At 51.4% G+C, this 15,881-nt stretch overlaps 1 protein-coding gene across 2 annotated transcripts in view; it reads right to left on the reverse strand.

The window, feature by feature from the left end:
• Nucleotides 1–3,730: 3,730 nt before the first annotated feature.
• The window catches only part of ankrd35 (ankyrin repeat domain 35), a 33,653-nt gene continuing 21,502 nt past the window's right edge, over nt 3,731–15,881 (reverse strand). For both annotated transcript variants that reach the window (XM_031890613.1, XM_031890614.1), the window contains exons 4-13: nt 15,801–15,865; nt 15,487–15,544; nt 15,228–15,301; nt 12,523–12,629; nt 12,250–12,431; nt 12,052–12,089; nt 7,034–9,193; nt 5,852–5,941; nt 5,656–5,721; nt 3,731–4,225 (exon numbers count right to left, since the gene is read on the reverse strand). In XM_031890613.1, coding sequence (XP_031746473.1) covers nt 4,154–4,225; nt 5,656–5,721; nt 5,852–5,941; nt 7,034–9,193; nt 12,052–12,089; nt 12,250–12,431; nt 12,523–12,629; nt 15,228–15,301; nt 15,487–15,544; nt 15,801–15,865 — 2,912 coding nt within the window. In that variant the 3' untranslated portion in view covers nt 3,731–4,153. The remainder of the gene's footprint in view (nt 4,226–5,655; nt 5,722–5,851; nt 5,942–7,033; nt 9,194–12,051; nt 12,090–12,249; nt 12,432–12,522; nt 12,630–15,227; nt 15,302–15,486; nt 15,545–15,800; nt 15,866–15,881) is intronic.

Genomic DNA, 15,881 nt, shown 5'->3' on the forward strand with positions numbered 1-15,881 from the left:
GGCCTGATACAGTGTCTCAGGGAGATCGGGTCTGATCGGAAGATTTAGTTGGTTTTCCTCCAATACACTTTTTCTTTGGATGAAGTTCCCCTTTAAAACAACCTGCACCAAAGCTCCCAGCATCCCTTGCTGTGTGTATTTACCCACTTAATAAAAATAGAGACCAAAGAGGGTGGGTAATTCTGCCCCAGGAGGGGGGGTAATTCTGCCCCAGGAGGGGGGGTAATTCTGCCCCAGGAGGGGGGGAAAACTCTGCCCCAGGAGGGGGGGTAATTCTGCCCCAGGAGGGGGGGTAATTCTGCCCCAGGAGGGGGGGAAAACTCTGCCCCAGGAGGGGGGTAATTCTGCCCCAGGAGGGGGGGAAAACTCTGCCCCAGGAGGGGGGGTAATTCTGCCCCAGGGAGGGGGGGTAATTCTGCCCCAGGAGGGGGGTAATTCTGCCCCAGGAGGGTGGGTAATTCTGCCCCAGGAGGGGGGGAAACTCTGCCCCAGGAGGGGGGGTAATTCTGCCCCAGCAGGGGGGGAAACTCTGCCCCAGGAGGGGGGTAATTCTGCCCCAGGAGGGGGGGAAACTCTGCCCCAGGAGGGGGGGTAATTCTGCCCCAGGAGGGGGGAAACTCTGCCCCAGGAGGGGGGGTAATTCTGCCCCAGGAGGGGGGGAAACTCTGCCCCAGGAGGGGGGGTAATTCTGCCCCAGGAGGGGGGGAAACTCTGCCCCAGGAGGGGGGGTAATTCTGCCCCAGGAGGGGGGGAAACTCTGCCCCAGGAGGATTGGTAATTCTGCCCCAGGAGGATTGGTAATTCTGCCCCAGGAGGGTGGGAAATTTTGCCCCAGGAGGGTGGGAAATTCTGCCCCAGGAGGATAGGTAATTCTGCCCCAGGAGGGGGGGAAACTCTGCCCCAGGAGGATAGGTAATTCTGCCCCAGGAGGGGGGGAAATTTTGCCCCAGGAGGGGGGGAAACTCTGCCCCAGGAGGATGGGTAATTCTGCCCCAGGAGGGGGGGTAATTCTGCCCCAGGAGGGGGGGAAACTCTGCCCCAGGAGGATTGGTAATTCTGCCCCAGGAGGATTGGTAATTCTGCCCCAGGAGGGTGGGAAATTTTGCCCCAGGAGGGTGGGAAATTCTGCCCCAGGAGGATAGGTAATTCTGCCCCAGGAGGGGGGGAAACTCTGCCCCAGGAGGATAGGTAATTCTGCCCCAGGAGGGGGGGAAATTTTGCCCCAGGAGGGGGGGAAACTCTGCCCCAGGAGGATGGGTAATTCTGCCCCAGGAGGGGAGGAAACTCTGCCCCAGGAGGATTGGTAATTCTGCCCCAGGAGGTGGGAAATTCTGCCCCAGGAGGGTGGGAAATTCTGCCCCAGGGGGTGGGAAATTCTGCCCCAGGGGGTGGGAAATTCTGCCCCAGGAGGATTGGTAATTCTGCCCCAGGAGGATTGGTAATTCTGCCCCAGGAGGGCAGGCCCTGTCTTGAGCCTGATTGGATGGATGAATTCTCTGCTGAGAGGAATGGCACAGGAAAGAGTTGATCAGGCGACTGGCATACACCCAGAGGCAAATATTAACCCCCCCCCCCCCCCAAGTCCCTTACTTACCCCACCCCTAGGGTACAGCAACGCACTCAGGCATGAAAGGATTAATTGGTTACCTAGGCCTCAAGGGGTTAGTTAGGAGCTATGGCACAGGGGGGGGCGGTTCTACATGAAATGCTTTGTTACAAAGGCACATCTGCCTTACAGAGTCAGGGGCACCCGGGAGAATGAAGAAGGGAAAAGTCTTGGCTTTACTTGCCCTTTATCTTCTTGTTGAAATGAGCACGTTGACATTACCACTAGGGGGCACTGCTGCAAACTGGATTATTGAAACCACTGCAGAATATGGTTTAATGCTGCCACCTGCTGGGCAGTGAGGGGATTGTATGGGCGTACGTTTATGATCAGAATCAGTTGGTTCTGCCCCAATGAGAGACTGGGAGATCTAGAGATCTAATGGGATGGGGTGAGTCCGGCCCCCGAGGAGCGACGGAGCTGGTGTTGCCTGTGTTTCACCTATCAATTGGGCAGTTAAACTGGAGTTCCTGCCCCCACACTGCTTGTACTAAAGCTACAGACCGCAGGGTGAGCTTTGCCTTTAAATTCATTGGCTCATCCTGCTCATTTCCTGCAGAAACCAAAGGGCAAAATGGAGTTGTTCCGGGGGCCCCCCCCGCTTCACACACGTGTGCTCCCCCATATATCCCAATGACAAAGTGACCGGCGCTGAAAGTCTTGATAAAATAGCATTTATTGAGCCAATAAGAAATATCTATAATTTATATCCATTAAATATAAAAATGTATTTAGTACCATAGAATATAGGGGTGTCATATTTATTGCCTTGTCATATCCTATATGGCCGTCTAAACCGGGGCCACACCCAGAGCTTACAGGGCCACACCCAGAGCTTACAGGGCCACACCCAGAGCTTATGGGGCCACACGCCACACCAGGAGCTTACGGGGCCACACCCTGAGTTTACGGGGCCGGGAAAGGGCAGACTTCAGTGTCCCATTATTTACTATGGACCTTAAGCCATTGGCTGCCAGTGGGTGCTGGGAGTTTCGCTTAAGTGTTCCTGGGGCCCTCTTTTCCCTCTACGGTCATCTTGCCTTCCTTTCTCCACCTTGTCCTACCGTCTTCCATCTAATCCAACTTTCACAATCCAGCCTACCGTCTCCATCTTTCCCCTACCGTCTCCATCTTTCCCCTATTGTCTTCCATCTCAACCCTACCATCTCCATCTTTCCCCCATCGTCTTCCATCTTTCCCCTACTGTCTCCATCTCAACCCTACCGTCTCCATCTTTCCCCTACTGTCTCCATCTTTCCCCTACTGTCTTCCATCTCAACCCTACCGTCTTCCATCTTTCCCCTATTGTCTTCCATCTCAACCCTACCGTCTTCCATCTTTCCCCTATTGTCTTCCATCTCAACCCTACCATCTCCATCTTTCCCCCATCGTCTTCCATCTTTACCCTACTGTCTCCATCTCAACCCTACCGTCTCCATCTTTCCCCTATTGTTTTCCATCTCAACCCTACCGTCTCCATGTTTCCCCCATCGTCTTCCATCTTTCCCCCATCGTCTTCCATCTTTCCCCTATTGTCTTCCATCTCAACCCTACCGTCTCCATCTTTACCCTACCGTCTCCATCTCAACCCTACTGTCTCCATCTTTCCCCTATTGTCTTCCATCTCAACCCTACCGTCTCCATCTTTCCCCTATTGTCTTCCATCTCAACCCTACCGTCTCCATCTTTCCCCCATCGTCTTCCATCTTTCCCTACCGTCTTCCATCTTTCCCCTACCGTCTCCATCTTTCCCCTACCGTCTCCATCTTTCCCCCATCGTCTTCCATCTTTCCCTACCGTCTTCCATCTTTCCCCTACCGTCTCCATCTTTCCCCTTCTGCCTCCATCTTTACCCCAATATCTTCCATCTTTCCCCCATAGTGTACCATCTTTCCCCTTCTGCCTCCATCTTTACCCCAATATCTTCCATCTTTCCCCCATAGTGTACCATCTTTACCCTTCTGCCTCCATCTTTACCCCAATATCTTCCATCTTTCCCCCATAGTGTACCATCTTTACCCTTCTGCCTCCATCTTTACCCTTCTGCCTCCATCTTTACCCTTCTGCCTCCATCTTGCCCTACTGTATTGTGCTCTGGTCGGTTCCTTACCATGCCACCTTGGATTTTCTAACTCTCAATTGGCTGCAGGTAATTTATAGCTCTGCCCATTTTTAAAACAGAAAACTGATAATAGGCTCCACCCCCCCCATGAAATAAAACTGCCCCACAATAAAACTCTATTACATTAGGGCTGTCATTTTTTGTCACAGAAAATAACCAGGATCAAAAAATATGACAAAGAACTACAACTCCCAGGTTCTTGGGGTGCATGCTGGGAGTTGCAGTTCAGAAGCAGGTGCAAATAAGCAAATTCTGGAATCAGTATATTGGTGGCATATTAACCATTCTTGCCCCGGCAAGGGGTCTTCTTAGTCTTGTTTGGGGCAACAGAGGAGGTAGCATTGGCATAAACGTAGACATCATAAGGCACTTTCCCCCCTGCACCAATTAGATAGAGAATAGATTGTCATGGCAACAGTTTCCAATCAATAAACAACTTCTTTTTGCATCTTTAGGATCCAATGTAAAGTCAAATGGACATCTTCATCCATCAGGCCCTGTGGAAAAAGACCATATTTAATATAGCAAGAGCTCCTTCTAGTGGTCAAAAGTCAAATACGTCCGACCTCCATTGCCCCCCAGAAAACAATGCAGATGCCAACACCCCTAACCAGCCTGGAACCAACTCCTGATTGGATTCACTTACCCAGGGGGAGGTTCCTGCCTGACCATGGGAAAGAGAGCAGCCCAGGAGCAGGAAGTACAGAGAATCAGAGCTCTGTACCTGGGTAAGTACTGGGGGGAGATTGGATTCACTTACCCAGGGGGAGGTTCCTGTCTGACCATGGGAAAGAGAGCAGCCCAGGAGCAGGAAGTACAGAGAATCAGAGCTCTGTACCTGGGTAAGTACTGGGGGGAGACTGGATTCACTTACCCAGGGGGAGGATCCTGCCTGACCATGGGAAAGAGAGCAGCCCAGGAGCAGGAAGTACAGAGAATCAGAGCTCTGTACCTGGGTAAGTACTGGGGGGAGATTGGATTCACTTACCCAGGGGGAGGTTCCTGCCTGACCATGGGAAAGAGAGCAGCCCAGGAGCAGGAAGTACAGAGAATCAGAGCTCTGTACCTGGGTAAGTACTGGGGGGAGATTGGATTCACTTACCCAGGGGGGGGTTCCTGTCTGACCATGGGAAAGAGAGCAGCCCAGGAGCAGGAAGTACAGAGAATCAGAGCTCTGTACCTGGGTAAGTACTGGGGGAGATTGGATTCACTTACCCAGGGGGAGGTTCCTGCCTGACCATGGGAAAGAGAGCAGCCCAGGAGCAGGAAGTACAGAGAATCAGAGCTCTGTACCTGGGTAAGTACTGGGGGGAGATTGGATTCACTTACCCAGGGGGAGGTTCCTGCCTGACCATGGGAAAGAGAGCAGCCCAGGAGCAGGAAGTACAGAGAATCAGAGCTCTGTACCTGGGTAAGTACTGGGGGGGAGATTGGATTCACTTACCCAGGGGGAGGTTCCTGCCTGACCATGGGAAAGAGAGCAGCCCAGGAGCAGGAAGTACAGAGAATCAGAGCTCTGTACCTGGGTAAGTACTGGGGGGAGATTGGATTCACTTACCCAGGGGGAGGTTCCTGCCTGACCATGGGAAAGAGAGCAGCCCAGGAGCAGGAAGTACAGAGAATCAGAGCTCTGTACCTGGGTAAGTACTGGGGGGAGATTGGATTCACTTACCCAGGGGGAGGTTCCTGCCTGACCATGGGAAAGAGAGCAGCCCAGGAGCAGGAAGTACAGAGAATCAGAGCTCTGTACCTGGGTATGTAGGTTCCTAATGGGACCAACAACCATTGGCCAATTCCTAATTCTAAGTGGACCTACATTATGAATTCTTTATAACAACAGAGCTATGGCTATGAGAGGCCCCTCACGTTCCAAACAATCAGCTCCACTCACTGTAGGGACATCCTATTGGCCATGGGATTCCCTTACCTGAGCCGCATTCAGTAGGTGGGCTCTGTAGATACTGACAATCTCTTGATGCTGTTTATTGGACTCCTGCAGGAAGAACAAGGACAACGGTTATGATTATCTGATTCGCTGGATGTTTGCCCCCTGCCAACTTAAATTACAATTAACTGAAGGTGAACTTCCCCTTTAATTGTTTTTATTGGTTACTGGGTCTCACCTTGAGCTGAAGGGCCAGAGTCTCACTCCTCTTGTGCTGCTCCGCCATCTCCTTGGTTAAAGACTCCAACGCTGCCAGCAGATCCGCTACCTAATGAGAAGATTTCAGGGGAGACAATGAATAGATACCCCGACATCCCATGGAAACTGCCCAAAGCCAGAGTGCCCCCGAGATAGGAAATGCCCCTGACTCTGAACATGGGCAGCAGCTCTGTTCTACGGTACTAGGAACATCAGTACCACTTTCCTACGTCACCACTAGGGGGCAGGCAAAGACTTCATGAAGACAAGAAGTCCTGACACTAGAGCTGGATTGGCCCTGGGTACCAGGAGAAGCAAGAAGAGAAGCAGAGGGAAGGAGAGACTGAGGTAGAGTGGCCCAGTGGTCTAAGGGTTCCTGATTGGCCCTTGGCACCTCAGTCTAACTTGGAAGACATCACCAGGTCCTCTACCTCCAGGTTGGAACTAGGGTCTCCACCTTAGGTCCATATTGCCTCTATAGGCCCAACATCCATGTCAATCCGATTCCCATTGCCCACAGAGATCAATGCAGAGGGAAAATACCCCAACCACCCTTGGGTCCAACCCACTGCCGTCACCTGGCTAAGGATTATGGGTAAACTGGATTACCCATAACCTGCTTATTGAGTTTTTCTTTATGCACAGCCATTAGGTTTGGCAATGAAAGGGAGGAAATCGACGAACATTCAAAGGAAATAGAAACAAAGACCAACTGGAAGACCAATAAAGGCACAGAACAGATCTTGGGCTCTTCATAGCAGCCTACATATCCTTTATCTCTTGCCAAGTGTGCCAACCCTACTGGGAACCCTACTGGGAACGCTATTGAGATGTTACATGGTGGAATTGTGTTCTACACAATAGAGGGCGTGTGTAGCGGTGCCAAACAATGTCAAGTATTTGTTGGGTCATGCTCTTATCTACTGCTTGGCCAAATATCTCTAAGAAAGGGAACTTTTCCTTTACTTGGCTTTGAACGTTTGAGGGTAAGTACCGTTGAGCTCCAGCACTGGTGCCCATGGCAATGGGAAATGGCCGCTATTCTATTCCTTTACCTGCCCTAGAACAGCCTATAAATGTGGCCTATTGAACCTTCTTGCATCTTTATTGGTTTAGCAGCAGCTGGAAGGCACCCTATCATAAGAAATATTGACTTTCATACCTTTTTCTCTTTTTCCAGGGAAATCTGCTGGAGGCTGTTGCATTTGTCAGTAAGGAGGGCATTTTCATCCTGATAGTCCTGGGATTTGCCCCACAGTTCCTCTGCCTCTTCTTCCAGCTGGATGATTCTATCTTCTAAGTTCCTGACCTTTTCCCTCTCCAACGCCACGGTGTCCCTGAAGTTGGAGGCTTCTTTAGAAGACTCATTGTGTTTCCCAGAGAGAAGCTGGACCTCTTCGTGTAGGGTCTGGACTTGGGTTTCCAGAGATTGCTTGACTCTCTCCTTCTCTTGCAACTCATGGGTTTCTCTGGAGTTTATCGCTTGCCTTTCCTCCACCTCCTGTTCTAGAAGCTGTTTCAACACAATGGCCTCCTCACATTTGCCTTCTAAGGCCACCTTGCATGCCTCGTTCTCCTCCCTCAGAGTAGTCACCTCCCTTTCGAGGGTAAAAATGCGACGTTCGTGCTCTTCTTTGGTTATAAAGTTTATGGACTGACTGTCGAGTTGCCCCTTAAGCTCCACCACACTCCCCATTGCTTGGGAGAGTCTTTGTTTCAGTTCTTCTGCCTCTTTCCTTTGTGTCTCCAACTTGCTTTTCATTTCATTGAGCGTATTGTTGTGCTCTGTGAGGGGCACGCTCAGCGCCTGGTTGTCCAACAGTTTCTGGACCTCTTTCTGCCACATGGTCTTTTGATTCTCCACCTCATTGTATTTCCTCACTAATGTTCCTACGTTCCAATAGAGCTCCTCCAAGACATCAGAGCTGAACATCTCCAGCGCTTTGGGGCTTCCTTCTTTAACTATTTCAGGTGGGAAACTGTCCCTCAACATGACCATTTCACTCTGCACGGACTCCAGCCTTTCCCTGAACCTGGTCACTTTCTCCTGCTCCCCCAGTAGCTCATCCGATAGATGCAGGTTTTGTTGACCGAGTTCCTTGTATTTCTTCTCAATGTCTTGCCTAATGACAAACTCCGCCTGCAGCCTGTCCTGCAAAGTAAGAAGCCCTTCTTCCAAATTCTGCTTCTCCTGGTTGGCCATCATCACTTGGCTGAGCAGTCTGTCATTGGTGAGTTTTAGAGACTCCAACATCGCTTCATGATCCAGAACTTTCTGGCTTAACGCGTCAATAGACTTTTGGGTTTCAATGTTCTTCTCACTGGCTTCCCTGGTAAGATGGTTGATATTCCCACAAGCACTGACCGGAACACTAACTTCTACCTCCGGCAAACTTTGACGGGGTGCCGCATCAGCTTTCTCACTGAATGATCCATTCACAAGAAGGTTGGACTGGGACGGCACGTGGTTCACTAGATGTGTTTCTATGGCAGAGCTGATTTTCTTCCAACTTTCCGCGCTTTGTTCTAAGACACCTACTGGCACAAACCCAGTGAGGGATTCTCTTCCATACATATCCACTGCTTTTGTCTGCACCCTAATGCAATCACTCTTTAAGCTGTTTAGGAACTCTTTCAAGACTCTGACATTGGCGTGTAGAGTATTTTGGCCATCGTTAAGCTCTTCGTTTTTCGATTTATTCAAGTTCTCCTGTTGTTTCTCAAGCCTCTCCAACAGTTCCTCCCTTTCTCGAGTAAGTTCATTGATCTGTTCCTGCAGATCCTCCACCACTGTACTGTCAATGCGCTTTCTCGTTTCAAACTGGGACAGCACCAACCTCATGTTCTCCAAGTGTCCCTCCAGCTCAGCTACTCTCTTCTGTGCGACACCTTCCCTCTCTTTTGCTGCAACCACCTCATCCTGAAGGTGTCTCATTGCCTCCTGGTGGCCCTCTTGGACTCTTTTTGCCTCTAGAGTCTTTAGCTTTTCTTCCTGCAGTTCATGCGGCTTTAGCTTCTGTTCTCTGATAGCTTTTATTTGCTCCACAGCTCGGCTTATGGAGAGGAAAATATCTGTTGTCTGAAAGTCATCTTCTGTAGGATCCTGCTCCTCTGTGGGTCCATCAAGGAGGTCCTTCAGCTTTTCCACCATTTCTCTCATCCTCCTCTTCTCTGAGCGGTTTTCTTCCAAGAGGCCCTCAATTTCATGAGTCTTCCTCATCAAGTCTCCCTGAAGCCACAATCCCCTCTTGTGCTCTTCCTCGTACCGTTTCTTCCATATGTTTACCATCTCATCTTCCTTACCCCTGCTATGATGGTGGCCCTGTAGGTATAATTTTAGACTTAGTCACATTCATTTATATTTTACATCCTACTTATTTAGGTCAGTCATTGCATGTGGATCCCAGCTGAGGGTCAGATGTGGCCATCTAAGAGTTTATGTGCACCCTAAAGGTCCCCATACACGTTAAGATTCACCAAGCAAGCGGATCTTTACCCAATATCCCCACCTACGGGAGGGCAATATCGGGGAGTGTGTAGGCTAATTCGATCGTTTGGCCCTGGGGCCAAATGATCGCATTATATTGGTGGCAATGGGGCAGTCGGATCGGGAACCACATCAACGAGCCTATGCGGTCCCCAATCCAATGCAGGGTCGGACTGGGGGGTGCAGGGTCGGACTGGGGGGTGCAGGGTCGGACTGGGGGGTGCAGGGTCGGACTGGGGGGTGCAGGGTCGGACTGGGGGGTGCAGGGTCGGACTGGGGGGTGCAGGGTCGGACTGGGGGGTGCAGGGCCCACCGGGGGTGCAGGGCCCACCGGGGGTGCAGGGCCCACCGGGGGTGCAGCCCCAGGGGCCCCGCACCCCCCAGGTGCCTCCTCTGGCGTGTCCCCCACAGGGGCCCCCGCCGCGCACCCCTAAACCCCCCCACAGGGGCCCCCGCCGCGCACCCCTAAACCCCCCCACAGGGGCCCCCCCGCCGCGCACCCCATAACCCCCCCACAGGGGCCTCCGCCGCGCACCCCTAAACCCCCCCACAGGGGCCTCCGCCGCGCACCCCTAAACCCCCCCACAGGGGCCTCCGCCGCGCACCCCTAAACCCCCCACAGGGGCCTCCGCCGCGCAACCCCTAAACCCCCCACAGGGGCCTCCGCCGCGCACCCCTAAACCCCCCCACAGGGGCCTCCGCCGCGCACCCCTAAACCCCCCCCACAGGGGCCTCCGCCGCGCACCCCTAAACCCCCCCCACAGGGGCCCCGCGCGCACCCCTAAACCCCCCACAGGGGCCCCCGCCGCGCACCCCTAAACCCCCCCACAGGGCCCCCGCCGCGCACCCCTAAACCCCCCACAGGGGCCCCCGCCGCGCACCCCTAAACCTCCCCCCAGGGGCCTCCGCCGCGCACCCCTAACCCCCCCCCCAGGGGCCTCCACCACGCACCCATAAACCCCCCCCACAGCGCACCCATAAACCCCCCCCACAGCGCACCCATAAACCCCCCCATAGGGGCCCCCGCCACGCACCCCTAACCCCCCCACAGGGGCCCCCCGCCACGCACCCCTAACCCCCCCACAGGGGCCCCGATGCCCACCCCTAAACCCCCCCCCACAGGGGCCCCCGCCACACACCCATAAACCGCCCCCCCCCCCCCCCCCCCCGTAGTACATCGGAGGCCAGAGAAAGCAGCAATAGGGTCGGGTCTGTGCCGGGGCCCACCGGGTATTTTCCTGGTGTCCCGGCGGCCCAGTCCGACCCTGGACAATCATGAGAATGTCAGTGGACCCAACCTGATCCCTCCTTGACCACCAACCCTTAATGTCTAGGGTCTCCAACCTTGAACAACCTAGAACAGTGCTGTCCAACTGGCGGCCCGCGGGCCGCATGCGGCCCTCGACCCCCCTCTGTGTGGCCCCCCACCTGTCTGGCTGCTTTGATGGCTTACTCTTGTGTAAGCTTTAAATGGTATCAGTACTGAGATTAACTGCCCCCCCTGCATGGTTCTCACCTCAGATTCAGGCTGTAATCAGGCTGTATTGTTTAAATATGTAATCCCCTGTGTTTTTCACACCTTTTAATCTCTGCATTGTTCCCCCCTGCAGTGTTCACACCTCAGGCTCAGGCTGTAATCACCCCCATTGTTCCCCTGTTCCCACCTCAGGAGCAGTAGAAACCCACAAATAATCCCTGCACACTACAAAAAGAACATATACTGAGGTGGTACTGCAATTAAAAAGTTTTTTAATATATAGTTATTGTGCAGACTGTAGGAGCAGTGCCAGCATTGTGTCACTGTAGGCTGCCTGTGTGTGCCATACACACAGGCATCATAGGGAAAGCAGAGTATGGCACACACAGGCAGGGTAGGGAAGGCAGAGTATGGCACACACAGGCCAAGTATGGCACAAACCAGCCAAGAATGGCACACACAGTGAAAGTATGGCACACGCAGGCAGGGTAGGGAAGGCAGAGCATGGCAGACACAGGCAGGGTAGGGCAGGCAGAGCATGGCACACACAGGCAGGGTAGGGAAGGCAGAGCATGGCAGACACAGGCAGGGTAGGGCAGGCAGAGCATGGCACACACAGGCCAAGTATGGCACAAACCAGCCAAGAATGGCACACACAGTGAAAGTATGGCACACGCAGGCAGGGTAGGGAAGGCAGAGTATGGCAGGTTTTTGCTGTACTACAACCATTAATATGGGTATGGTCATGTGATAACATGGGTGTGGTTTCAAGTGGGTGCGGCTTCAAAAAGGGGAGTGGTCAAAACTGGCTTCCATTATTGGCCCTCCACCACGTAGGTCGGAAAAATTCCGGCCCTCGGTACAACAGAGGTTGGACAGCACTGACCTAGAACATTGTTGCCATCATACTCTTAGCCAGTGATCCCCAACCAGTGGCTCGGGGGCAACATGTTGCTCTCCCATTGGCCTCGGAGTAGGTGCCTTTTTTACATTTCTAGCTTTAGAAGCACAGAGACACAGTTTTACTCCAAGCAAAGACTCCTACAGGCCAGTAGTCCACATGGGGCTACCATTAGCCAATCACAGTCCTTATTTGACATCCTCAAGGAACATTTTTTTTTTTTATCTGACTGTGGCTCACACGTCAAAAAAAAGGTTGGGGATCCCAGTTCGTAGCAGCCATTTATGAATCTACAGTATAAACCGGGCACCTTACCTTGACTACGTGCTGGTTGTCTTGACCCGTTCCTCGCTCTAGAAAGGAAAAAGAAATGTTAATACAGAGGCTAAAGTAGCAACGGGGATCATCACGAATCCACCATGGTAAAACCAACGTTCATTGGGCACCGCTACCCGCTCTCCGATTGGGGGGGGGGGGGAATGAAAAGTCCAAGGATTTCTCCCCACTACTCACCATTTTTCCGCTTGTCCAGTGTAGCCTGCAGCAGCCGACAGAGAGACTCGTCCATAGACTGCTTGGCATAATGCTGGGCATCGAAGCCCCGGTTATCCTGCAGCGCCACGTCGGCCCCCCTGGTTATCAGCACCTCGGCCGCCTGTATGTTGCTTCTCTCACACGCCAGCATTAAGGCCGTCCTGAGATAGGGACATAAATACATTATATATTGCACCCAGCCATGATGGGAAAGGGCGGTATTGCCCCTTTATAGAGAATAAAGTGAATTACTTTGCGTCCTTGTCGTGCAGGTCAATCTGAGCCCCCCGTTCCAGTAGCAAGGCGCAAACCGTGGGGTGATTCCTAATGGCGGCCGTCATCAGCGGCGTCCGGCTGTCCTGAGAAACATGGCAAATTAGTGGCCAACTGCATTAGTAGAGTGTAAGCTCTTTTGGGCAGGGCTCCCTTCCCCTCCTGTATCAGTTACTGATTGCTTTATATGTTACTCCTTGTAGAGTGTAAGCTCTTTTGGGCAGGGCTCCCTTCCCCTCCTGTATCGGTTACTGATTGCTTTATATGTTACTCCTTGTAGAGTGTAAGCTCTTTTGGGCAGGGCTCCCTTCCCCTCCTGTATCGGTTACTGATTGCTTTATATGTTACTCCTTGTAGAGTGTAAGCTCTTTTGGGCAGGGCTCCCTTCCCCTCCTGTATCGGTTACTGATTGCTTTATATGTTACTCCTTGTAGAGTGTAAGCTCTTTTGGGCAGGGCTCCCTTCCCCTCTTGTATCGGTTATTGATTGCTTTATATGTTACTCCTTGTAGAGTGTAAGCTCTTTTGGGCAGGGCTCCCTTCCCCTCCTGTATCGGTTATTGATTGCTTTATATGTTACTCCTTGTAGAGTGTAAGCTCTTTGGGCAGGGTTCTCTTCCCCTCTTGTATCGGTTATTGATTGCTTTATATGTTACTCTGAATGTATCTTGTAGAGTGTAAGCTCTTTTGGGCAGGGCTCCCTTCCCCTCTTGTATCGGTTACTGATTGCTTTATATGTTACTCCTTGTAGAGTGTAAGCTCTTTTGGGCAGGGCTCCCTTCCCCTCTTGTATCGGTTACTGATTGCTTTATATGTTACTCATATGTTCAATGTATGAAACCCACTTATTGTACAGCGCTGCGGGATATGTTGGTGCTTTATAAATAAATGTTAATAATAATAATACTATTTTCCCCCAGTTGCCCCTAGTGGCCCGGCAGGGAATGACACGGGGAATTCTAGTCTATGGGAAAGTTCTAAAAAAGAAAAACACAATTTTGGTTTCAGTTTCCGGCACTTTGGCCGCCGGCGGGGATTCCTAAATCATCAGCTGCTTATTTAGTGTGTGCAGCCGAGCGCCGCTAATCCCCCGGATTATATGGGGAGAAAGGGAATTTAACTCCTCTGGGCGCCGTGCCCAGTGTACTCATAGTGCTCCAGGGAGAATATCCCCTATCTATAGCTACTGTGCCTCTAATATCCCCTATCTATAGCTACTGTGCCTCTAATATCCCCTATCTATAGCTACTGTGCCTCTAATATCCCCTATCTATAGCTACTGTGCCTCTAATATCCCCTATCTATAGCTACTGTGCCTCTAATATCCCCTATCTATAGCTACTGTGCCTCTAATATCCCCCTATCTATAGCTACTGTGCCTCTAATATCCCCTATCTATAGCTACTGTGCCTCTAATATCCCCTATCTATAGCTACTGTGCCTCTAATATCCCCTATCTATAGCTACTGTGCCTCTAATATCCCCTATCTATAGCTACTGTGCCTCTAATATCCCCTATCTATAGCTACTGTGCCTCTAATATCCCCTATCTATAGCTACTGTGCCTCTAATATCCCCTATCTATAGCTACTGTGCCTCTAATATCCCCTATCTATAGCTACTGTGCCTCTAATATCCCCTATCTATAGCTACTGTGCCTCTAATATCCCCTATCTATAGCTACTGTGCCTCTAATATCCCCTATCTATAGCTACTGTGCCTCTAATATCCCCTATCTATAGCTACTGTGCCTCTAATATCCCCTATCTATAGCTACTGTGCCTCTAATATCCCCTATCTATAGCTACTGTGCCTCTAATATCCCCTATCTATAGCTACTGTGCCTCTAATATCCCCTATCTATAGCTACTATCCCTCTAATATCCCCTATCTATAGCTACTGTGCCTCTAATATCCCCTATCTATAGCTACTGTCCCTCTAATATCCCCTATCTATAGCTACTGTGCCTCTAATATCCCCTATCTATAGCTACTATCCCTCTAATATCCCCTATCTATAGCTACTGTCCCTCTAATATCCCCTATCTATAGCTACTATCCCTCTAATATCCCCTATCTATAGCTACTGTGCCTCTAATATCCCCTATCTATAGCTACTATCCTCTAATATCCCCTATCTATAGCTACTGTGCCTCTAATATCCCCTATCTATAGCTACTGTGCCTCTAATATCCCCTATCTATAGCTACTGTGCCTCTAATATCCCCTATCTATAGCTACTATCCCTCTAATATCCCCTATCTATAGCTACTGTGCCTCTAATATCCCCTATCTATAGCTACTATCCCTCTAATATCCCCTATCTATAGCTACTGTGCCTCTAATATCCCCTATCTATAGCTACTGTGCCTCTAATATCCCCTATCTATAGCTACTGTGCCTCTAATATCCCCTATCTATAGCTACTGTGCCTCTAATATCCCCTATCTATAGCTACTGTGCCTCTAATATCCCCTATCTATAGCTACTGTGCCTCTAATATCCCCTATCTATAGCTACTGTGCCTCTAATATCCCCTATCTATAGATACTGTGCCTCTAATAATAGGGGAATAGTATATAAAATCACGTTGGGGTGCCGAGTTGCTAGCTACCCCAGCCTAAGGGCAACTATGCGGCCGGCCTTTAGTCCTGAGGAAGACTCTGGGGTTATTAATGCTCTTACATCATCGGCCGCATCCAGGAAGCAATCCTCCGCGTCGCACAGGTACCGGGCACTGGAGACACAACCCGAGGCGGCTGGAACCAAACACACAAGCGCAGATGAACTACAACTCTCCCACAGCACAGGGTTACACAGGCCCCGAGTCACTGGGATTGTGTTTCATAGGAAAGAGAAGGAAGTTGCTACTATTCCCCCCCGGGACACAGCCCTGTAACCAGGAGAAATAATAGTTTGTGGGGTCAGCCATCTTGCTTCTCACCTGCGCAGTGTAGCGGCGTCCGACTGTGGAAGTCTATGGAATCTTCGTGAGCCCCGCGCTGCAGAGATAAATAAACCATGTAAGCCGCCATTACTGTGTTTAAGTCCCACCCACTGCTTAAGTTATGCATTTGTTGCCCCCCCCGTGAGCTGCCATGGAAATACGCCCCCTACTGGAGTTACAAACCCCCTTCCCCCCATGGAAGAGGGTTCTAATGCCACCCAGACTCCCCTAAAGCTGCCACCCTAGGGGGCCATTGTGCTACAGGGGTTAGTCACGTGGAACCAAGCAGCCATGTTAGTACCAGATCTTACCTGTAGGAGGAGCTTGACACATTCGGGGTGGCAATGACTGGCAGCCAAGTGTAGCGCCGTGCAACCTACAACAAAGGCAAG

The sequence above is a fragment of the Xenopus tropicalis genome, chromosome 8 (assembly GCF_000004195.4).
Source record: "Xenopus tropicalis strain Nigerian chromosome 8, UCB_Xtro_10.0, whole genome shotgun sequence".
Lineage (NCBI taxonomy): Eukaryota > Metazoa > Chordata > Amphibia > Anura > Pipidae > Xenopus > Xenopus tropicalis.